General features: G+C 37.9%; 2 protein-coding genes across 3 annotated transcripts in view; one reads left to right on the top strand and one right to left on the bottom strand.

Annotated features, from left to right (window-relative positions):
* The window catches only part of slc1a2b (solute carrier family 1 member 2b), a 64,373-nt gene extending 60,128 nt beyond the window's left edge, over positions 1–4,245 (top strand). For both annotated transcript variants that reach the window (XM_073831461.1, XM_073831462.1), the window contains exon 11: positions 884–4,245. In XM_073831461.1, coding sequence (XP_073687562.1) covers positions 884–958 — 75 coding nt within the window. In that variant the 3' untranslated portion in view covers positions 959–4,245. The remainder of the gene's footprint in view (positions 1–883) is intronic.
* A 5,339-nt stretch (positions 4,246–9,584) lies between these two features.
* cd44b (CD44 molecule (IN blood group) b) lies at positions 9,585–20,948 on the bottom strand. Its single transcript, XM_073831950.1, has 8 exons — positions 20,758–20,948; positions 13,669–13,837; positions 13,432–13,568; positions 13,267–13,350; positions 12,367–12,639; positions 12,152–12,181; positions 11,279–11,357; positions 9,585–10,703 (listed from the first exon to the last, which is right to left on the bottom strand). Exons 1-8 carry the CDS (start codon positions 20,822–20,824, stop codon positions 10,535–10,537), a joined length of 1,008 nt encoding a protein of 335 aa, XP_073688051.1. The 5' UTR covers positions 20,825–20,948; the 3' UTR covers positions 9,585–10,534.
* Positions 20,949–25,254: the final 4,306 nt, after the last annotated feature.

The following is a 25,254-nucleotide window of genomic DNA, read 5'->3' as shown; positions in this document are numbered from 1 at the left end:
CCATCACAATGGACATCAGGTCTTGAGCGATATCAGCAGGAACCTCATGAATTAATTGTAAAACAGATTGAGAAATTTGTTGAAGCATTTCAAATCTAAATACAGAGCTACACAATCTAATGTTAATGTTTTATGAATGTTGATGTAAATGAATGAAATTAATATTATTATGATTTCATTTATGTCTTCAAATTGACTATAGCCCGTCAATCAATATTTCATTGATTTTAGTTAGGAACAGCTATAGTGGATGTGTGATCAGTGAATACAATGCAATACACACATTCACACCCCCTCCATGCACACTAATACCTTGATACTATAATGCACACAATCATATAGTCATCAAAACAATCAGCAAGTACACATAAACCCATTCACACACACACAAAGACATTTATACATATACTCCAATTCACCCACTTCAACCAAAAAAAAAAGGGATCAAACAACCATTTTTTTAGATTTCATATCATCTTACCTTTTTTCCACATTCTTACTGCATTGTTTATTGTTACAGTATGTGTTCTTTTCAAAATCGTAAACACTATTTCAACTATAGTGCACAAACTCTATTATGTATGGTTAAAAAATAAGGATTTTTGTTTTCCTTCAGACCCAGCGTCCATTGTAGTGGACATGAGAAAAATCTAATAAAAAATGAGTTGGCACAAATCTTTCTTTTTTAGACTCATTTATATGTTGGAGAAGAGCAAATATCAAGTAGGTAAAAAAAAATTTGTTCAGTGAAAAAAATTCAGGTCTGAAGGGGCTAAAATGGTTGCTGAAATGTGAGGGGTGTACTCACTTTTGTGACATACTGTACATTTACTGTCGAACATTCACATGGATATGCGCTTAAATCTGTCGATAACTCTTTCAGGTAACCTTGGCCGCCACAAATGGCTCAACTGCGGAGTACACACTCGTTGAGGAAGAACCTTGGAAAAACAATTAATGCAAGCACACCGACCCCGGCACCCCAAAAGAGAGAAAAACAACCTCTATTCATGCACATAGGACAAATGTGTTTTCTAGTTTATTTCTATGGTTTCTATTCTTTCTAACATGTTTAACAATATTATATTGTCTCATGTAACACAAGAATGTGAGGCCAAAAGCTCACACATGCAGCTGACGTAATGTTATTGAAACATAAATTATTTGTGATGCTAATAAATATATACATACACTTCCAAACATACATATTTTGAAAAGGGGTGAACAGCCAGGTTAACAAAGAGCCACTGCCCACCGCTTTTTTTGACGAGCGCATGACAGAAACATGCTCGTCTGACTCTAGCTCCCTTTGCCTCACACTACGACAGCTGAACTACCTTCACAACACTGTAGCACCTCTTGGTCCGAGCAAATCTTACAGCCACTTCTCAGAAGGGTAATATGCTGTTGCTAGGATACAAAAGTAGGGACGGAGGCGACTGCACACAGATGGAAGGTAAAGCACAAGTCGCATTTATTCGGAGACCCTCCTCCTCTGGAGCTCCTTTTATCACATTGCTCACAGGAGCGGGTTTTTCCCCCCCGATTCTGTCAAGGAAACGAATGGTAGGGTGTTTCTCGTATGTATGTCGGTGAATCAGTGGCACAATAGCACAAAAACCTTTCAGGCCATTATATTTACCAGTTCAGGTCTTACAAGAGCCCAATGTACTGAAATATGCAATGCATGCCTTACCTTTAGTTCATTAAAAAGCACAAATTATTTGTTACTATTTATGTTGTACAACCAAAACAACTCAGTGAACATACAGCTGATGGCTTCAGTGTTAAAAAATCATCATCATCATCATCATCATCATCCTTTGAGAAGTGCAACTTTTAAAAAAACATGCCTATTTTTTTATGATTTGGTCTGGCGTGTGCTAAACCTGGACTGGCATTATTAACAACTCCATTTCGATTATTAATACGGCCAGTATGTTGAGAGCGCACAACCCATCTAAAGTAGCTCAATGCCTTTGCCCACATAGAGCATATATTCGATTTGTGTTCTATAATTGCTCTAGATTTTGCCTGTTTTTCCTTCCACTGGTGAGATATAGAGATATACTCAGGCATATAAAGAATTTTTTTCCAGGAAACATTTTGTCAGGGAAAACATATATATATATATATATATATATATATATATATATATATATATATATATATATTGTTAATGCAGACAGAGGTCATTTGTATTAAGGCCCAGTTAGCCTGCTGGAGAGAACTGTTTACCTGATTTTTTTTTTTTTTTTTTTGTGTGTGTGTTTATAATCCACAGTTTTAAATACCTAATGCCTTCATTTCTTCACTTTTTTTGACATTATTTTAAATGAGCTGAATTTCTTACCTCAAAGAGACATATTTTTAAGCAGTTTTTCTAAGCTTTGGAAAAATCACAACTAAACTAACAACAAAGCCAAGTCGTATTACAATGGAAGGGTTAAATCATAATATAGAGGAGGATTTTATAACTGAGTTGATCCAAAACACTACCTCTTACCCATCATATGACTGTTTCTTAGCCCCACCATGCTGCAAAACCTTCATAGGCCCAACTTTTCATCACTTCCTGTCGAACTGACCAATCAACACTCACATTCCACATAACTCACTATGCCAATCAGAGATTCAGATAAAAAAAAAAAACATTTTTTTTTTTTTCAAATGAGTGGTAAATCCAGATGAACACACTTCTTCCCAATTTTTTTTTTCTTTTTTTTTTTTTGAGTATTTGTTTGGTTATTCTTGTAAACACTACCCTACGTTTGACAAAGCTAAACAAAGATACCAGTAGAACTGTACTCCTAATAAGTCTAATTAATTAAAGACATCTTGCTATGATGCTTTGCATACTAAACAGCTCTTTGATGTTCCAGTGTTATAACCCTTGCCAAGAGAATAAATGCCATATGAGCACAAGTTCATGTTGCCACATTATATCGTGTGTGGAATCATAATGTGAATTATAAATGTTGTGAGTGAGACTGTTGAGATTGTTTGGTCATTGAGTTGTTTTATCTCAATGTTAGATGCATGGACATTTAGTCTTAAAAAGCATGAATTTTAAAGTGCCTCCTCGCACTTTGTGTATATATTGAGGGCAGAGGCGTCGCTAGTCGGGGGAACAGCGGGCCCTAGTACAGAAGCTACGAGGGGCCCAGAGCTATTGTGGGGCCCCTCAGCATCTTCTCATCCCCCTTCCCCCAATCCACCCCCACTGAGGGGGACCACAGTCCACCAGTCCTGTCCAGGGATATTGACCCAATGAAATGTACTGTACAGGGGGCCCAGAAACCTAGCGAAGCCACTGATTGTAGGTAACATTGGTATTTTTTTTTTTCAGTTCATTGAGATAGTGTTTAATTGATGTGACCATTTTAATGAAGTGTTTTTGTAATCCTATAGAAACTATACCCTCTCTGTGCTGCATATGATAAAATACTATAGTGAAAATAATATAAATGTAGTACTTTGCTTGAGTTTAATTCAGACTAGCTCTCTCAGACATTTTATATCAATTATTCTATCTGATCTGTGTTTGGAATGTTTTATTTTCCCTACATAAATTTATGTGTCCCTACATTTCTGTAATCTAACATCAGACTCAAAAAAAGAAGATATTTGTATATTATATATAGCATCTCAAAATATCCGAGATATATTTTTGAAGATGTTATACAGTAAACATGTTGTCTTAATGTGATAGTCTTATACATGTTTGTGTTATCTGTACATCAAAAATCTGTAACATCTTGAAGTTATAAGATATGCTGAATTTGAATATACTTGATGATATAAAGCACATGAAGTCTGTGTTGAGCCACATCCACAGTATCTGGAAAACATTTTTCAGTTCCATGCTGTCTCGCACTCGACGTTCCAATGTTTCTGATATCTTTTATACACGCACACAGACACACACACAAATTTACAACAATTTTCTAGAATAACCCAGATTTATTATTCTTACTAAAACCATCCCTAGTAGACGGGTTGCGTTTCTCACGTTGGTCTTATATACATAAACCCATCTGTTCTGCTCCTCTTTTCTCTCACCCTTTTTGTGATGTGATTTTTTTATGTAAAGGGAGAGGAAACTATAGTCTAAAGGAAAGTGGTAAATTAAATGATTTCCTGTGTCATAGCTGTGAAATAAAAGTGTATTCATGCATATCAACATGTGTTGTACCATTGGTGTACATACAGTTATTATAACTAATAAATGTTGATTCATAACTAATTAAAGCCTTTTTTATTGATGCGACTGTGTTAAATACAGGCAAATGAGGATCTAGTGTGGAAGGGGTTGTAATGAATATAGTAGAGTGTGAAGTCTATGCCAATGAAAAATGTGACTACATGTTTGCAACATAGGAAATAAAGAGCAGTGGACAGAGAGCAGAACTCTGAGGGACACATTTCGAAAAACAGAAGCTATATAGAAAAAGTTTTCTAGTTGTACTTGAAGCACATGAAATCATCATGTAACTAGATTAAATATGTAGCAGTTCTTTGGTTGCACGTCACTTAAGGTGAATGTAGGAGTGTTAGATAGCACTTGCTATGGAATTTCATCTTAACAGTAAAGAATAATCAAGGCGTTTCAGGATCTGCTGTATCAAACGTGACAGTTGCTGCTGTTCTTGATGATGTCCGTTGCCAATACAGGATTAGAGACAGTTTTAATAGAAGTGGTGAGAATCACAAATCAAAGATTTCCATGTGATTGGGGCACAGAATAATGCAGAGGTAGAAGAGAATGAAGCAGACACAGATGCTCTTGATGAAAGTGACCATACTGAATATCACGGTGGAAGTGTGATTCTTGATGAAGACTCTGGTGTGGGAAAGCAACTACCCCCTCATCAATGATGTGCATGTCATCTGCTAAATCTGATGCTTGCATGCCTTGCAGAAGGCATGAATGACACCAACAACAGGCTTTTCCATTCATGCTTTGCAAAATGCCAGGGCATCTGGAACAAAAATGGCTGATCTCATTTGGCTAGTGAAGTGGTAGAGGACAAGATCATTCAGAGCAGTTAGAGCTACAGATCATTCACCCCATCGCAACAAGGTGGAATTCAACCTGGAAGGATAATACATCAGCACTGACGAGAAGGACAAAATGCCGAAATCAAGATGAAAATGTGAGTAACAATTTACACCATGTATGCAAATGTTTCCTATTGTCATGATTTGGACTAGTTGTTCATCATACACATTGTATCATCTAGGATGAGTCCTGCAGAAGTAGGATTCCTCTGAGAGTACTATATCACCGTGAAACATTCTCCAGTCATGGGATGCCTGCCGTTTTGGACAGATGGTGGAGGATCCAGAGTTGGCTGCTGCTGCTGACCCTAACCCTTACCCAAGTTCAAGACCTCCTGGACTGACGACAGCAGATGTAATAAAGGCAATGGTAAGTAATGGTAAGTTCAAATGTGCATGACCCCATTTGTTGCTATGGCTGCACATCTGTATAACTGTGTATAGTTTGTTACATCTCAGTCATATAAAGCCTAAAATGTTATTACAGGACTCCCCAAAATATTAAAGTATTCTTGGTTGTGATTTAGCTGGATCTGTGATTTAGCTCATTTAAGTGTGGTTAGTATTCTTTAAATGGAATCCTGGGTATTAAGACTTGTATAGCTTAATATAGTATAAATTATGTCTCTTACTGAAATATGTAGTAGAAACCCCATGAAAGCTTTATGTTATTTAAAAACCCACATTGCTATATACATACTGGAGCACCATTATTTTGATTACGTAGAACGGCTGCACTAGGTGAGCTACTGTCACTGAGCTACGCTATTTCTACCGCAACACAACTTGGAAAATAAAATACTGATATGATGAGCACAGCTACTGAAAGCGCTTACAGGTTTCGATGGATATAAGTGTAGACTCAAACCAAATGCTGTACCATCTATTTCCCCCACAAAGAGTTTAAACGCACCCGGATATCAAATAAAATCAGCGCTGGGAAACTTCTTCAGTGGATGCTGTGTCATGATATTAATATTTAATATTTAGACTCTTTGTGGGGAAAATAATTGATACAGCATTTGGTTTAAGCCTACGTTTTTATCCATCGCCACCTGTAAGCTCTTTCAGTAGCTGTGGTCATCATACCTATGCTGTCCTCCCAACTACGCTGCTCTGAAGAAATTAGACAGCAAGCTAACAAATACACACAAAACAGTTTATTCTTTCCAGAAGGTTTACTTCTGTGATAGCTTGTTTCATTTGTAAAACTGAAATACAATAAACAAGAAATTAAATTACAAAAATAGAAATAAAAAAAATAGTCAAAACCTTACAAGCATATCTTTCTCCAAAGCAATGACCGTTCGTGAGCTGAACTGAAACTGTTGCTGCACTTTGCCCGTTGCCTTACATAATTGGTTACTAACGTAACCTTGGTTCCCTAAGATAAGGGAATGAGTACTGCGTCGCTAGAAGCTTTGGGGAAATACTTATTTTTCTCCGAGGACTGAAGCCTTTACAATCACACAGAGTAACTGCATGGCCATTGGTTCGTGCAGTGAATAAAAAACAAACCAATGGCTCGTCAGGTATCAGTCGAAGACTGCTCCCAGGAATGAAGCCCGTTGAAAATGTTTGTGTTTTATTTTTCTCGCTATAACTATTTGTGTGTTCGCTTTTAGAATGGGCCCAGTATTCACAACAATTTGTATTATAAACATGCTGGCCCCGGCACTCAGAACCGAACTGAGGGGGCTTGAGGGGTGGGACAGCAAAGGCGAGACTTTGCCCCCTCCTCGCAGGGGTCCAACATCAGCTTGGGCCTGGGTCCGGGTCCGTTATGCCTTGGAAACATGTAGCATCTGGCCGGGGTTCAGGCTTCTGAGTAGGCTGAGCGGGGGGTGGTGAAACCTGTGCCGCCACCACCCGGGCAAAGTCTCGCTGTTGCTGGACCACCTCTCAAGCGCCCTCTGTTGGTCTGGAGCACTAGCTGTTGCAGAGCTGGAGCGTTTGGGCAGGGAGTGTCACATTACATGGGATGACTTCTGCACAGCTGTGATTTCCTCAATGGCTTGTCCAAACAGCCCCGAATAGGGAAAATGGGAGAGTCGGCATCCTTGATTTTGGTGAGGTTTAGCCATAAGTAGTGTTGTTTTTGGCGGCCGATTTTAATTTTAGTTTTAGTCTAGTCTTTGTGTGAACCTGTCATTTTAGTTTTTATTAGTTTTAGTCAAGTTCATACTCTTTTTAGTCTAGTCAAGTTTTAGTCGACTAAAAGTCTGAGCATTTTAGCCTTTTTTTAGTCAGAATTACCCATGACTATTTTCGTCTAGTTTTAGTCGACGAAAACTGATTACATTTAGTCTATTTTCAGTAATGCAATTTTATTTAACCCAATAAATATAGTATAAGTACCTAGTAGTATTGACAAAACCAATGTTTTCTTTTAGCCAAACCCATACAAGGTCTTATACATTATTGTTACCTTATAGCTTCAAAAAAATTTAATTTACAACATTTACTTTACCTACCAAACATAGAAGCACACACACATAAATTATAATTAAAAAAAAAAAAATGAATAAATAAATGAATAAAATCATGTGACAATGCCAGAAAAAATTAATACATTCAAGTTTAACACAGAGAAGCAGGGTGTTTGAATGGTCAAGCTACAATATACTAAAACTTTGTGATGTGACGTTCAACACAGAAGCTTTGAATAATCATATTAGTCAACTTAACAATATTCTTAATTTACTTTGATCATCTATGCCTACACGAATCATACTTGTACTTTTATAAGTTTATTTACAGATTAATTAATTTATACCTTGTGTAAGTAAAATATTATGGTTTTCATAGCACAAACTGATTTATTTTATGAAACTGTCCAAAAATCGCTAGGACATCTGGGACGCAAAAGAAACTTTTTCCACCTTTGACCACAAGATGTCATTAGTGTACAACGTGTTGAAAAGCTTTGAGTGATTAAGCTTTTTACGATACAGTTGAGGGGAACACTTCAGTGCTTCGAATGCTTCATTTTCCCATCACTACTAAAAAGTAGGGAAAAAAAAAACGTATGTGTCCTTTCTTCTTTTTCTCCCAAAGATGAATCCTATCTGGCCGGCCATCGGTCCCTTTCTCTGTCAGACTTAACTTTGTTTGTAGTCTTCGTCTTCTAAATTATGCCGCGAGTGGGGCTTGAGGGAGTGAGTGACGTCGCCTGCGGTTTAAGCTAGAACGGATACAGTTTTGGCTACTGGGCATGCGCACATCAATCTAACGTTATAACATTTCGTTTCGTCTCGTTTTCGTCAACGAACATAAAGAGACATTTTAGCATAGTTTTTTTATTTTGTAAAGAACATTTAGTCTCATTTTTATTCGTCAACGATATTTGATTATACATTTTATTATAGTCATCGTCACATGACCAGCATTTTCGTTTTGTCTCGTCTCGTTTTCGTCACGTGATAAAGGTTCGTTGACGATGATATTTAGTCATAATTTTCGTTGATGAAAGCAACACTAGCCATAAGTGGCTCTCCAGCACCACTAAACTGGCCATTGACCTTCCTATGGCCTGTGCTGTGTGCTGTCATCTTGGTAGCCCTTTCCTTCAGCACCATCTACTGGGGAGAGTGCAGAAGAAATGGACATGCAAAGGCGAGTAGTAAATAAGCTTAGTAAGCTTGTCATGAACCTCTGGGAAAAACAGGAAAGCTCTCTGAAGGGGAACCATCATCCAGACAGCTACATGAGGGCTCCTCCGGCGTAGACCACTCCAATCCCAGCTCTTTGATTGCTCTAGAGAGGACATGGAAAAGTTTGGCGTCCATCCCTGACTTGACGTCGCTGGGGTTGACGGTAGAGCCCAAAATGTCCTCCGCTTATGTAACCAGAGACTTTGCCCTTTCTGGCGGGTTTCTTTGCCGCACAGGCTCGTGCAGCACTATATTCAATCATTGCTTGATTGTAAAGGCTTAAGTCCTTGGAGAAAAAAGGAGTTTTCCCCATAGCGTCTAGTCACGCAGTATGCATAAAGTATCGAAAGGGAACTAAATAAACTGCATATATACAGAAGAGTAATAAAACTACAATATTAAAAATGACCTGTAGGTGTCAGCCATACACCATGACCAGAAAATGGGCAGAACAATCAGTATTTTATTTTTGAGTTGTGTTGCGGTAGAAATAGTGTAGCTCAGTGCCAGTAGCTCACTGAGTGCAACCCCCCCCCACCCCAATAGTAAAAAATATGTATATAAAAATGTGGATTTTTTTTAAATAACTAAAATCTTTGATGGGTTTTCTACTACGTATTTCAGTAAGAGGCATAATTTACATTAAATTAAGCTATACCCTTTAAATGAGTTTTGTTGTATGGATCTTGTCTGATTCAGTAAAAGTAACTGTAGCTTTTGTGAAGAGAAATTTGAGAACACATTTTCAGTACTCCTTCCACCGCTGATCTGTCATTCAAAACAGTGAGCGACTGAGCGCATTGTCATGTTAACTGTACTCTTTCAGAATGGAAGAAAACAGAAATGAGGAGCAGAAAGCAGGAGACCAAGTAATGGTAACAACTTTATTGAATAATCGTATTTGCCTCTTGCTCAATGATCTTATCTGACCATCACTGATTTAACTACTGTTATACCAAGCAAAGGCACTGGAAAGCTACAGTAGCGCTTTACAAAAACACTAGTATAAAATTAAAAGTGACTAGTCATTTAATATTTTTTAATACAAAGATGTGTGTTTGCTCTCTTGAGGCCACACACACACACACACACACACACACACACACACACACACACACACATACACATACAGTAGGTTGCTATTAAGAACCCAGAACAGATATTTACAGCCAGTGCCTCCTTTTGTTTCAGATCTATGTCCGTCTCAGTCTCTAGGGTTCTCCTTTCTTTTGTTTTTGTACTTAGATCACTTTCTCTGGTAATTTATAATGTAAAACTGGCAACACTTTACAATCTGTGCACTTTACGCTGAACTAATACACAGTTAATGTATGACTCATGAGAAACTAAGCCATTCATTAACTATTGCCGCATCAGCAACTAACGAAGAGTTTATTTGATTAATAGCCATATATGAATTGCTTTTATCGTGTCATGGATTCATTCCCTATCAACATCTAGTAGGTTACTAACAGTGTAAATGAATTACTAAAATGTTTAAGCCATGTATTTCAACTTCCTGGTTATTTAATAAATCATTACCTCATAATTTGTAAAGATATCATTGTTATGATTTTACTTAATGAGTATCCAAGCATAAAGGGTTGAGAGAAATCAGAAGTTCCGTTATAATGAAGCTGTGCGCTAGGTCTTAAAGTGACAGTGTTATGAAATAGCTTTGTTCTTCATAAATCATAAATTATCTTAAGATGATCTGTGCATTAGTTTAGTACGAATTAAGGCATATTAGTGCATCCGTATTGTGAGGTGTCATAAAACTGCTTGGGGTTTCTTTCTTATGCCTTTTAGGTATTCTCTGTTCATTTATCCAGGCTGATGTCGATAAGCTCTGAGTTGCTGTTCTCTGCGATGTTTTCAGTGTTCACGAGTTTGACCATCTCCTGATTCTTAGCGAATGAAGCTGATGCACCATTTTCTCCACTGCTGCTCTGTTTTGTAATAATCAGAGTCTTTTTCTTGCCACAACATCTGTAGAAAAAACAGAATTTGGACATTCATTAAAACCCAATAACACTGTTGACTTAATAAATGACTGGCAGCTGTTTTATTAATCCAATAGTTTTAAAGTTAAAATTTATACACCAAATCTATTATTATTATTATTATTATTATTTTTTTAGATCTAGCTGTTGACTGTCAGTTTATTCTTTTGGAGCACAGATGTTTAAACACACTTGATTTAAAGACATCACAAGACTTAAGGTGCTGTCACGCATGTGGCAGAGAGGAAGTATAAGCAAGACTAACACACCCTAACCCTAACAACTTTGAAGCTCGACGTTTAGGAAACCACAAGCCTTCCCTTCCTCAGCAAAGCATTGTGTTTTCACCTACATGAGAGCCGTTGGCAAGAATTAATAGCAACTGTTTTAGCAACTCGGCTTTCATGATGGCTGCGTCAATCAAATGTTCTTTCACACACATTTAAGATTTACACTTGAGCCAGAGATGCCAGCAATACAAAACGCAAGTGGGCGAGTACAAATTGATAACAAGTGTGGGTACTGTGACAGGCCGGTGGTGTTTTTGTACTTACAACATACCTTTTTCTGTTTGCTACAATAAAACAGAGAAGCAGAATTAAGAGAACTGCCAAAATGGTGAGTATAATGACCAGCCAGTCTGTAAGAGGATTAGAACAAATGACATGTTATTTCAAACCAAGTGATAAAAAAGCAATGCAGTTGTGCTGGTTTGTAAACAATTTTAGTCAACCAAAGGCCTCTGATAAATGTGTGGTTTAATTTAAAATAGGCTGCTTTAAGACAAAAGGCTGTTTTAGGAGATTCATTTCATATAGGCCTATTCAGTTCAGCGACACTCAGGGTCATCTTTGTTTTGCATTTGTATTTGTACTGCAAATATATTCATGGGATTATATTCTACTTCCACAACTTCCGCATTCAATTCTTTTCTTTCTTTTTTTTTTTTATGTCACTGCCTTTGGTTTTGCATGCAATTACTAAACCTGTATTATTTCAGGGGTGGTATATTACAAGTTTAATTCAGACAAAGCTGTACTCATTGAGTAGTATTATGACTGTACATGTACTTTGAAACCCACAGCCCTGCAAACCCAAAAAACAGGGCTTTTTAACTCCGGTCCTAAAGGGTCAGTGTCCTGCTGAGTTTAACCCTTAACACAGAGGTGTCCAAAGCTGTCCTGCAGAGTTTAGCTCCAGTGTGTCTCAGCACAGAGCTTGATTACTTTGCTTCAGGTGTGTTTAAATGGGGTTATAGCTGAACTCAAACCACACTTGCCCATAGACAGATGGGTTAAACTGGGATTGGTAGTGAAGTCTGCAGGACACCGGCCCTCCAGGACTGGAGTTGCTAAAGAACCCTGACCTAAGATTACCTTACAATTCACACTGGGCATGACTTTTAATAAATGATTTATATTAAACTAGCCATACTTATAGAGCCGTTGTTTGGGATGGCGTGTTCTGGAGTAACAAAGACAGAAGCACAGAGACAGAACAGTTCAGATGAGAGGTCAGAAGTCATTTTTAGCAGCAATTACATACTGTACATTCCAGATATAGAACAGCATATTACTTTTTATAAAGAACGAACTGATGAATCAGATTTGGCTAAATTCCTGTGGTGACTTTAAACAGTGTAATGTTACCTTCTTTATTTGCTGGTGTTTGACTGGTGGACTCTGTCTGGCCCGCTCCCAGCCCTGTGGTGTCTGGATTTGGAGGTGAAGTTATGAACTTCTTTGTATTCGTATCCTGGTTGGTCTGATTGGTTTGATCAGTGTGGTTCTGTTCCACAGGGTTCTGTGTGGGACTGGTCTGCATCCAGTGAACTGGAGTAAAAGACTCAGATACTGATGTGTCTTCAGATGTTGAATTTTCAGAATCTTCCCCTCCAGCATTTGGTCGATGTGTTGCAACTTCTGACAAATAACAATTATGCAGAACATTGACTATATAGAAAAATGATCCATCTCTGAAACCGCTATTCAACCTGCTCTCTCTCTTTTTTTGCACGTGTCACAGCGTATTCGTGGGGCCCACCTCCAGTTTCTCCATCAGCCAAAATAAATGCGACAGGCTTTCTTAACCATTTCCTAACTGCCCTTTTCTTTTGTGTTGCTCGTCATTTCACCACAAACATATCAGAAGTGATCTGCACTACTCACTGAACACTGACATATAAGACATATAAGAACAGATAAGAGAGCACAACACTGCAGGGTTTCTAGAGCTGATGTAGGTCGATTTGCTCAGCGGACTGATATAACCTCGAACTTCTGATTTAAAATGAGATATAGCCCACTTAACCTTTTCCATTCCCAAGGGTCATATATACTGACCCAATAGCATATCTTAAAAATTAGAGCAATCAACAATTCTAAGCATATTTTGATTCTCATTGACTCATAATTAGTAATGTTTGACCACATTTATTTGATTGATTCATATCTACTGATAAAATGCATAACCAATAACCATTTTTTCATACAGAAGTGCCTTCCAATCGCATACATTTAAAATGTTATTTCAAATAGTATCTGTCGTACCTGTAAATGCTGAAACAGAAGAGCCATCAGTTTTGTTTAAAGTGTCGGGGTCAATCAAAGCTGTGCAGTTCTTGTCTGATGTATCTGGTAAAAATTTAATGTTTTGTTAAAAATGTGATTGATCATGTGTTGACTAAAACTTACAGCATGTTGCACAGATCAAACCTTTAGCATCATAACAGAAGGCGTCGTATTTTTTTTTGTCTGCAATTTTTTTGATGATGCCCGTTTGGTTTCCAGCACAGATTTTATTTGGCCTTTGACGGAGTATCACCAACTCTGTGCCGTTTATCCATCCATATCTGCAGACACAATGTATGTTTATATTTAGGTGGAGCTCATGGTAATAATGATTCTGTATGATTAATTGTCATTTGGTTGTGTTGAGCTAAATGTAAGGACCTGCATGTCTGTAGTCCTTTTTCATAGGCTTTTTCCACCTGCTCCAGACTGGCTAATGAAGAGGATAAATGCTCACACAACTTCCCGGCCTCCTTAAACGTCAGACTGTAGCGAACTCTCCCCTCCACATGAAACACTCCTGCATGGCTGCAGCTCCGTGAGCGCACAACTGCAGGAGAAACAGGGCATTAACGATAGTAATGAGTGAATTCATACAGTGCCACTCTAGAAGCAAGAATAAATAGTAAAAGAAAGGAGAGAAAGGAAACAGTGACAGAGACTAGTGCAGATTTGTAAAGAGGGAAAAAAGCTGAAAACACAAAGATCAAAAAATTTGAGACCAACTGATATCACATTTATCTTTCAAACTTTAGATGTTACACTACTTACACTGGCATGGATCTAATCGCAGACTGATTTCTTTAAACAACATAAGGACATTTCAGAAAACAAATAGAACATACACTGTAAAAAGTTTTTAAGTTAAATCATCTTAAAACTACAAGTCATTTTAACTTATTACAATAAAAATTAGTTGACAAAACTTGTGAGTTTAAATGGCTTAAGTTGATTTAACTTAAAATCTTAAGGCAGCTGCTAAACTTAAGTTTTTAAGTTGAAACTGGTGAAAACTTTTTACAGTGCAGGATGATGAAGGTCATTTTAACCGAGTTCAAAAACACGAATATTTAAAAATGTTAAAACATGAGTTGACAAATGACAACCAAAACTGAGGGTGAACGCATAGATGTGTTTACATAGATACGTCATTAGTGACTGTTTCTATAGATGAAGCCATAAACGTCAATTTTTGATTTTATTCTTAATTTTCAAAGCCTAATATAATATTTTGTTTATTGTGAAACTGGTTGTTCAGATTATTTAAGATTTATTAGATTACAATGGAGATTAAAGTTGGGCCAGGTTTTGGACAAATGTCTAAGTAAGAACAACAAAGGTGTTGTTATTAAAATGTTTTAATAATTTATTCTTTCTCAGTTTACACAATATAATAAAATGATTCCTCTTTCTTAAAGATACTTTTGACATCTGTTAGGAGAACACCTTGCACATTCTTTTATCCTTGCTCCAATTTTGGTAGGTCTTAACCACTTTATACCAGGAGCACCACACAAAACCTGTCATTTTGGAGATGCTCTTACCCAGTCATCACTATTTGGCCAAAGTCAAAGTTATTTTTTCCTGCTTGTTGTCTTGCTGCTTATATCCCAGGATATAGCCAATGCCTGTCAGTGGTTTTGTTGTTGTAAACAGGAATTCAGAATGGCTCACCACTCCTGCAGTCGTGGCCTAATGTTTAGAGAGCCGGACTTGTAACATCAAGGTGAATGATCAGTGCTCTCTTCCTCCTCCAATACCAGGACTAAGGTGAGACCCTTGAGGGCCGAACCCCTAACTGCTCCCTGGGCACCGCAGCAATATGGCTGCCCACTACTGTGTGTGTAATTGGATGGGTTAAATATAGAGCACAAATTCACAGTATGGGTCGCCACACATCACATCATTTCTTTCCAAATATCATCTCTCTCTTGTTATATCAGCCTCCAAGACAGAGTCTCCATATTCCAAGACAGTATTTGTACATTTAGCATTTTTTCTCCATAGAAACCCATTGTAAGGAAGCTTACCATTTCTTAGTATACTATAAGGGGTTGTGGATGACCTTTTATATTAAATTGAATTGAAAACTTTCCAAAAGTTTACTGGTTTAAAATGATGTGATCGCAAACAGCAGAGCGGAAATCTTGTCCACAAACCCTACTTCTTTTCACTTTTTGAAGTAGTATTTCTGATATAATATATTTACTAAAATTATTAATCATGAAATATATATATATATATATATATATATATTTTTTTTTTTATTTTTTTTATTTTTTTAAACAATTTTCACGCCCCCTGGTTACAGCTGTGTAGGCTACATTGTAACTATGGTTCCCTGTTGGAGCCATTTCTTTTTCTATTTTCAGATTTTGGGCTGAATGAACTAATTTGATTATTTCAATATAATTTATTATATTATGGTTATTATTTGTGAATTATTTGTGTTTATTTGATTGTTTGCTGTGAATGTTATGAATTTGTGAACAAAGACGCTTATTATATCACTGCAATTATGCATTTAGGGCAGGAAAGGAGTCAGTAAGGGAAAGCAGATACAATTTTTAGACCATCTGTTCCTGCTAATGTTTACAGATGAAGCTGTTTTGCACCTGTTGATTTTATGGACTATGATATTGCGAAAATACTACGATAGTGGCTTATCACAAATATGCTGCTACATTGCAGTCTGAAAATTCCACGAGGACGTGGATCACGCTAAATGTCACGACCGGCTGGCTATTGATGTGGATGTCTGCTGCTGTACCACACTAAGATGCTCTTTTACTGTGCTGTGAGTAGCCATCTGGCAAGTTTATTATGAATTATGCTGGCTTTGGAGCTGCAATGGACATGTTGTTGAGCTTTTAAAGGGGTCCTATTATGCTTAGACGGAGTGTCAATCCTGCCACATGCTCTAATCCTTGGGGGTTCGAAAAATGCATTATTTTTCACATAATTTTTATATATTACAATAGCTTTCTCCCCAGGCTGGCACAAATGGCTCGATTAGTTCCAGGTTTTATGAAGGTACAACCAAATGTGTTGTGATTGTTAGCAGTCCAACTGCACTGCGATTGGCCAACAGCTTAGACGGAGTTTCAATCCTGCCATGCCCTCCTCCCAAAGCAGCAAGTTCTGTGTACAACTGTTAGCGCAAGCCAGATTTAAGTAATTCTTACGTTTTAAATATGCATATTTTTCTTACAAAAACACATCGGATTGCTAAAGGAGGCTTTTAATGCAGCTCCAACGCGGACACCGATGATCGTCACTCTAGTCAAGGCTTTTGTTTACATCAGCCGTGGCTCCGCATGTGTTTGGACCCTCTATACCGCACACGTCTATGGTGCAGCTGATATCGAATGATATTCTAATGGAGTGTGTTGTGACATCATAGCACCCGAAAAACAAATGCTGTAGTCCAAAGGAGCCGTTCATTGTAGTTCTTGAAAAGGGATTTAAAAAAAAAAAAAAAAACTAAATATATCCCTTTGGAGTGGACTTTCAGATTTGTAACTTTGTAGACATTTTTTTTTTATGCCCAAACATACACACCACACACTGGCTAAATTTCAAAAAGTGAAAAAGCATAATAGGACCCCTTTAAAGCAAGATTTTTGGCACATTCATTGAGAAAAAGTTATACTATGGACTCACGTGTCAATTGTTCGCCCATACTAAGATAGTGGCTTACCCCAAATTTGCCACTACAGTTCCCTGAGAAGGGGAACGAGACATGGCATCTGGCGTCGATGCTATGGAAACACTATCAACATCTGGCAATGAGACGCCACTTCTCATTCCCTTTTTTTTTTTTAAGGATCCATGGTTGCAACCGTAACTTAGTGGTTCCCATTCAAAGCAGAACTGTGTTGACACTATGGGGAACCAATGCCTTGAGGGAGTGCCTTCCTCACTAGACTGTATTTATGCAGACCATTGTGGGCATAGAATAAACAGACTCATCAACCAGCTAGCAGACCAGCAGAATAAGATGTGTCAACCCCCAGGTGCATAATATGCATCATAGTCTGTCAAGCAGAACCACTCCCTAAGTTAATTTCTTCCAATAGAAAAGAAAAAATACCCAAGCTTCCACACTTTATAGCAAGGGAAGTCCCAACATTTACAACCTTCCATTCTTCTATTCAGGGTAGGTGTAAGCTCTGTAAGGCCTACAAGAAAAAAATGCTCAGCTATGTGAGCACCATGACTAAGCCCTTAAGGAGTATCTTACCAAAGGGAGCATGCATGCCTACTACAAGAGACAAAAACAGTTGGAAAGGGGGGTAAACGTAATAAAGGTCATCTTGTGACTTGCCCATCCATTCATAATTCCATTTACCCACCAAAAACAGAATTAAATGTGACAAAATCCTGAGTAATTAACACTCCATACTACAACCTTCAATGTTGCCACTCCTCTATAATGACATAATGCTGTTTGCCCAGTTCATACCCTGCCTTGAGTAAAGGCACTCTAACCATCCAAAGGGGAGCAATATCACTATAAAACCAACCAGTAGTTGGCGAAGGGGGCAAATAAAGTAGAGGAAACATACTGTTCTACCTAACTCCATTTACCATTCAAGTGACGAGGTGTGACAAAGAGAATGGTTTAGTTCTAATTCTAAAACAAAAACCTACTAAATCCCTATCAAACCAGAGGCCAATGAAGTCCCTATCCAAAGGGGGCATACATGTCCATTTCAAACCAAAACAGTAGCTGGGGAGGGAGGTGTACGAAGTAGAGGGAATCCACATTAAAAAACTCTGTTCACCCTAATGGGGCATCTACTAAGCAGTCATCCAAAGAGGAGCATACAGTTCTACTTTAGACTGTAACATTGTGGAGAATGTAGCTCAACCCTGGAAAAAGATGCTTCAGGATATCTGACCTGAAGTATCTTGCCAGAAACACAGATATGCATAGGTTAAAAAAAGCACTGCTCATAAAAAAAAAATCGGGTTTCCTATTTCCGTTTGGGTTTTTTCAACCAAAAACCTGCTCCATTTTGGTGCCAATTCAGCAGTGGTTGTTTTCAATCAGGAGGGGGCAACCCTCAGTTTTTATTCTTACCTGGATGGGAGACCTCCTGGGAAAACTAGGTTGCTGCTGGAAGAGGTGCTAGTGAGGCCAGCAGGGGGAGCTCACCCTGTGGTCTGTGTGGGCCCTAGCATCCCAGTATAGTGACGGGGACACTATACTGCCAAAAAGCACCGTCTTTCGGATGAGACGTTAAACCGAGGTCCTGACTCTCTGTGGTCATTAAAAATCCCAGGATGTCTTTCGAAAAGAGTAGAGGTGTGACCTCGGCATCCTGGCCAAATTTGCCCATTGGCCTCTGACCATCATGGCCTCTGAATCATCCCCATATTCCGATTGGCCTCATCACTCTGTCTCCTCTCCACCAGTCAGCTGGTGTGTGGTGGGCGTTCTGGCGCACTATGGCTGCCGTCGCATCATCCAGGTGGATGCTGCACACTGGTGGTGGATGAGGAGATACCCCTGACACTGTAAAGCACTTTGAGTGTCTAGAAAAGCGCTATATAAATGTAACAAATTATTATTATTATTTATTTTTATTTTTTTTACTGCCTCAAGAGATTTAATTGAACTTTTTTCCTCTGATGATGGATAGCATTACCCTGGAAATCCAGAGGTCTCGCGAGAGCACAATTTGAATTGTCTCTGCAAGACACTCTGGCATCGAGCAATGATGCAGGTTACTGCAATACGTAAGCAATTGTGGGAACCAATCAAATCGGTGTATCTGATGTAGGCGGGCCAGAGGCGAGCTAAGCTGATGATGACAGCACTGCGACGTCCGAATCATATAGTAAACTTTGAAAGATCGCTGTCGCTACAGATGAACAACAAGTTGTTTGAAACGGCTTTGGCCGCTACAATGAACGAGTTAGACTTGGCTTTCCATATAAAAGAGGAACAGAAAACCGAAAACTCGAATCGTTCCATTGCAAGAAGGACGTTTTTGCTGTTTTGCCGACTGGATACGGCAAGAGTTTAATCTATCAATTCACGAGTTCACGCTTACATATAATTAGCCGGAGAATAGTAGTGCATGTTTGGCGTGCTGTCCGGTGAAGGGCTCCGAGCTCGGGAGTGGCCCGAACCCAGAGTACGTTACCCCCCAAGGATTGATGACTCACAGAAAGTCAGTTTTCTGAAGATCCATTAATCAATTCTTTTTGATCATATTTGCCACCTTACGATGACTGAAAACCACTGGTTGTTTTGGTTTTCTTGTGGTTTTCTTTGTTTCTACAGGTTACCAGTTGAAGATCAGCCTGTATTGTTTTGCTAATACTGCATATTTAAAAGATCTGTCCTTGTTTGAGAAGGAGACTGGTTCCTTTGTTAGAACATCCTGCTCTTGTGCTCTGCTGGACAGCTGGACATTCACCATTACCGATATTTTAGTTTTGTTTACTATTTGTTCCATATAATTATTTTTATATGGAACCCCTGGACTAAATAAATGTTTTCTTTAATGTTGTATGTGACTTTTTTGTTGACTTGCTGAGTCGGAATGCAACCATTCTGATACTGTTTAAACTCTCGCTGGTTTTCTTTTTTCTGAAATGTTGAAATTTACAACTGCCCAGTAGCATCTCTCCAACCGACAAAGAGTTGCCCACCATTCTCTCAAAACAAACACAAACACATCTCACTTTGACATCTTTCATGCTGAGTTTTACACAAAATGCCTGAAAGGGGGGAAGTCAGTGTAAACCAGAGGTGTGTAGGAGGGTGGTAACTGTGGGATTTCATTTTGTTCTCCAATAAGGTATTCATTGGCATTGCTTTCATCAATAGTTCAGACACAAAGAACCTCAAAAGCAATTTGAGATGTGAAGAAGAGATCACATATATAAAATAATACCACAGCAGCAAGATTTATCAGATTCTTTCACCCAACTCAAATTTGGCAAGTCTACGATCAAAGTTTCCAAGAACTACATGTGACAAACTTCAGAACAAAATGTCACCACAGTAACCGCTTACGAAATCCAGTGAGTGCATTTTCTGGGGGGAAAGCTTTCATTTATTGCTTGTGCTCTACAACACACAGACATGTTACAACACAAGGTGAATATTCTCATGTATACACATTTTTAATACACATGTATTAAATATTTTTAGGAAAAATCTGGAACCAGTCGTCATTCCCCATTCTTTCTTTCTTTCTTAATTCCTTTCTTTCTTTCTTTCTTTCTTAATTCCTTTCACTCGCTTTTCAAACAGCTTAAACTCCTCTGGCTCTTTACTGGTTTGCTTTTGTAATGCTGCCCAAAAGCGCTATACAAATAAACTTGAATTGAATTGAATTGAATTGAATCTCCCTTTCCTCTGTACTAAATGAATGAGCAGCTGTTTATTTGTGCTCAGACATACACAGTCAATATACAGATGTATGATGTTCCTCTGACGAGTCGTCTTACCTGTAGTATTTTGTGATTTCGAGGAGGCCAGTAATGCAGAGGTGAGTCCTAACAGCATAATCCACATCTTGATTGCTGGTAAAGAAATCTCTGTGTGAATTCAGAGGGTGTATAGTAGAGCTTAGAGTTTCCTGTAAGTATTGGAAGGTGAGATTTGAATGTCAGAACTAATAAAGATCAGAGGAAAGGAGGTGCAAGTATGAACACACCCTTCTACACCACTCGCCTTTACTTCTCTCTCTCTCTCTCTCTCTCTCTAACTGGAGGTCTAGAGATGAACAGTCTTTTTTCCTCATTTTTGAAACATTTGTGTGAGAGGTTGAACACGGTAAAATTATTTTAGCAAGTTGAATGTCATAGTTTCCAACAACTACATGTGACAACTACTGTCAGCTCACAAAGAGATTCCATGCACCGAGTCAATCTCTCAAGATATCCAGGCATGTTGGCGCCAATAGCCTTGTGGGCAGTGCGCCGGGTGTCCCGTGATCGAATTCTGCCTTGTTGACCTTTCCCGATCCCACCCCCCATCTCTGTCTCTCATTCACTTCCTGTCATATCTCCACTGTCCTATTAAAGAAAAATGCAAAAACACACAAAAAAATCCAGGCATAAATAATAAATAAATAAATAAAATAGATAAAATACAACAAAATAAAATAAGCCTATTTAGGGATGATCAAGATTGGTTTCATTGCAACATTCAACACATTTCCCCACAAATTCTCATTTCTGCATAACACAAATTCGTAATGATAATGATGAAAAACAAAACAAAGAATGCAGTAATTTGTTTTATATTTGTTGTCACTTAGTACACATTACAGGCAGCACATCTATATCATTACCCACATCAGTGACTTAAATAATAAAGCCAAATTATTTTTCAGATCAAGATTCCCAACAGAAAGTTTCTTTGCAAAGCAAGAACAGCTGATAAACACAACAACATAAACCTGACTGCATTTCACATTTGTCATCTCGTTACTACTGTAAAAAACAAAATGCGTCATTTATGTCACTGCTGTCGTGTTCACAGTTCATCATGTTATGCTGACAACATTAACGTTGTTATGAACAGAGAAAACAAGACACACTGGAAATTCAGATCTTTAAGACCTCTCTCCTCTCACTTCCTGTGTCTAGCTGTTGCTTTGAATACCGCTATGATTCCCTCCTTTGCTATGGTGATACACAAAAACAAATGTACACACGAACATCTGATTCGGTAAAGATGAGTCAAATCAGACTGAATTTTACTGTAACGCTTTATGACGCCTCCTTTAATGTTTGTCACACAAAGCTATCATTTAAATTCACAACCAATCATATGGCTACTATGATGATGCATTACTGCTAAAAACAGATTTAACAGAGTCATACAAATCTGACCAATACCACTGCACATAAAAATACACTCACCATTTACAAAACATGGAATGAAAATTGAATTGTTTGTGAAATCTGTGTTCATTTTGAAGTGTGAAAGATGGCAGGTGGCAGTTTGGGTATGTGGAAACATGAATGTACAGCATGTCTGCTAAGAACTGGAGATCTGCTAAATAACGCTGGTTATATAATGTCATTTAGAGTTTGGTAACTGCTGGATTTTTGCTGAAAATAGGAGAATTATTATTAGACATCTTACAGAGGTTTCTGAAGAATTGTGTTTTTACTAAATCACACTGAACTGAAAAAAAAAAAAAACAGGAAGTGGTTGAAGTGGTTGCTGTTTTGCAATCTGCACCATGGTAACACAAACACAAGTGAAGGTGCTAATGAAACACTTCTAAACAAGTAACTAGCAACATAATACAGAGTTTAAAAGCTTATTGTACGTTGATTTTTTTTTGTTTATTTCGACCCTGCAGACCAAAATGAATGAACACAAACAATTATAAACTGTGCCTACAACTGAATTTCTTCTATTATTTTAACTAATAAATGTATATTATTAATAGTATTTAGTAGACAAAAGGGCTACCCTCGACTAAAGATTTTTGCTGATCGACTACTAGTTAATTTTAAGCGATTAGTTGACTAATCGCATGTTTATTAAAAAAACATCATAATAATGACCTTTACGAGATGAAGTCGGCAACACTGACTCGTCATCTCCGCAGTAGTGATGCGCCTGTATGCATGTTTCATACGGATTAGATGATCTGAGATTATTTGTTGTCCATTTGAATTGGTTCATTTTCAGTTATTATCTATCTTTTTTTTTTTTTTTTTTTTTTTTTTTACGCACTCAAGTTCACAGAGACTGACGGCAGAAAGCGCATCCTATTTGCTGTCATTATTTTACAAAAGTGCAATGTTTTGTTGTTATTGTAAGTGCACACAAATACATTTTTACATATTCTAAAGATGTATTACTCTTTTTTTATATGACTTGCTCTAAATTTTATGAGCAAGTGACTGCACTACAGTGTTGCTATCACACCCCTGTCAAACTGTCAATTTTGGTTTAGTCCTTGTACGCCCATATTTGGTTTTTCTGTCATTATCCTTTATCCCCATCACCTGTCTGTAATCAATTAGTGTCCTTTATAAGTTTGTTTGAGTTCTTGGTTCTCTAAGTCTGAGGAAATGCATCATATGCAGCAAACAACTCCTTTCGTGTTTACAAGTATATGTTTCAGTCTGGTTCAGAGAAAGCCAATTTGATTTGTAGTATCAGGGCTGAGTATTTTTCTGTCTAAATAATTACATAATTTGCTCATTAATTAACCCCGATCACAAATAATTACATAATATTTACTGAGAAAAAAAAACTACAAGACTCCAAATAAACAATTAAAGATTAATTATTATTGTAGACTGGGGCTTTGAACAGAAAACACAGAAAGTGGCTTTGAAAGTCAGTATTGTGTTTTACTTTTTCTCTCATCATTCATATAACACACATTCTTGTATTTGTCTGGATTATGTGTTTGGCCTCTGCATCACATCTTTCTTTCTAAAGAGATAGTCCACCCAAAAATTAAAATCCTCTCATCGTTTATTCAGCCTTAATGCCACACCAGGGGCCTCATTTATAAAGACTTGCGTAGAAACCATCCTTGATTTTATCTAAGAACTTTTCTGATTTGATCGTAAGAGCGATTCAGAGAAAACGAACGTACCACGAAATCCATGCGTACGCCAGTCATTCGGTTATAAATCACAAATGATCGTGGAATTGTGTGCAGCTGAATGTTCCGCCGTCGAAACGCCCCTGCTTAATTAATTAACATATAAAATGAGCTCATTCCTAAAGCAAAAACTCTGTGACAATGGCAAGTAAAAAGAAGCGCAAGAAATCAAATTATAGTGAGGCTGAACTATCTGCAATACCAGGCATTACCACAAGGAAACGGTCGTACGCCAAGCTGGAATCTGACGTGGAGATAAGTACTTTTCCACGTCAAAGACAGTTTTTATAAATCTGTACTTTGACGTGGATTTGATCGTACGAACACTCTAAGATCAAATCAGTGCGTAAGAAAGTTTTATAAATGAGGCCCTAGATGTATTTTACTTTTTTAGCCCATGTAATGCAAGTGTGCGAGACAGCTTGAAAAACCACACAAAAACCACACAACCACACAAGTGAACATAATACTAAAGTTTAAAATATTAGTATTTATCATAAATACACACCTTTCATTTCACTTGAGAAGACATTGATTCATCAGCTCAGGTTGTATGTGTTTACATGTTCACTTTTTGTAGTTTTTGTGTAACCACTACACAACATGACTTTATAAAGTTCAAAACTGACTTCAGTAAAAACACAGTCTGAGGTCCTGAAGTTCTGAGACCCCAGCAAAAAAAAAAAAAAAAGGATGATACATTACCCCAAAGACACAGCCAGAGTTATACCACGTATTATGGTGGCACACATTATAAATTATGTTGGAAAATTTTGTATTAACATTGCAACACACAGACACACAGACTCAGATCTTCTCAAGGTGAAAAAGGACTTGAAACAACTATCCAAGACAGTTACTTTACTTTAAAACAGGATTTTAATTCCTCAGCACAGACAAGCAGATGCAGCTGATAAGCAGCCTACTGGTGAGTGAGGACCTGTGGCCTTTATATCACAAATCTAGCATCTGCTCACTCGTTCTATTCTGAGAAGTCGAAAAGTGTCTCAACTCACTCAAAGGCAGTCCAGAGTTGTGGCATGAAGGACACGACATCTTTGTTCCGTCCATCAAGGAACGAAGGTTACCATACGTAACCAAGATGTTCCCTTTCTGTCGTTCACTTCGACGTTGTGTCATATGTACGATAGTAGGGGTCTCTATACTAAATGTCACATCTGTCAGACTGCGTCACGAGTGTACGGGCGCAGATACAAGTCAACGTGTTAAATAAATGCACCTCTCCTCTTTGTGACCTTCCAACGCCCAAGAACTTGACCTGCTCCCTACTGGAGAGCTTCAGAGGTCCTTCAGCCAGAGCCTATGTTCTCATAGCAAGTTCCTCCATTGAACTTAGCTA

The sequence above is a fragment of the Garra rufa genome, chromosome 25, assembly GCF_049309525.1.
Source record: "Garra rufa chromosome 25, GarRuf1.0, whole genome shotgun sequence".
Taxonomy (NCBI): Eukaryota; Metazoa; Chordata; class Actinopteri; order Cypriniformes; family Cyprinidae; genus Garra; species Garra rufa.
This window is presented reverse-complemented; position numbering and strand designations above follow the sequence as displayed.

Bases quoted from the DNA above. Each gene is read 5' to 3' on its own strand.
- cd44b (XM_073831950.1), bottom strand. From the start codon at position 20,824: ATGTGGATTATGCTGTTAGGACTCACCTCTGCATTACTGGCCTCCTCG. The intron at 13,838-20,757 runs GTAAGACGACTC...TTTCTCCTGCAG, and splicing joins GAAATCACAAAATACTACAG to TTGTGCGCTCACGGAGCTGC. The intron at 10,704-11,278 runs GTATGTTGTAAG...TTTTTTCTACAG, and splicing joins ATTGTAGCAAACAGAAAAAG to ATGTTGTGGCAAGAAAAAGA.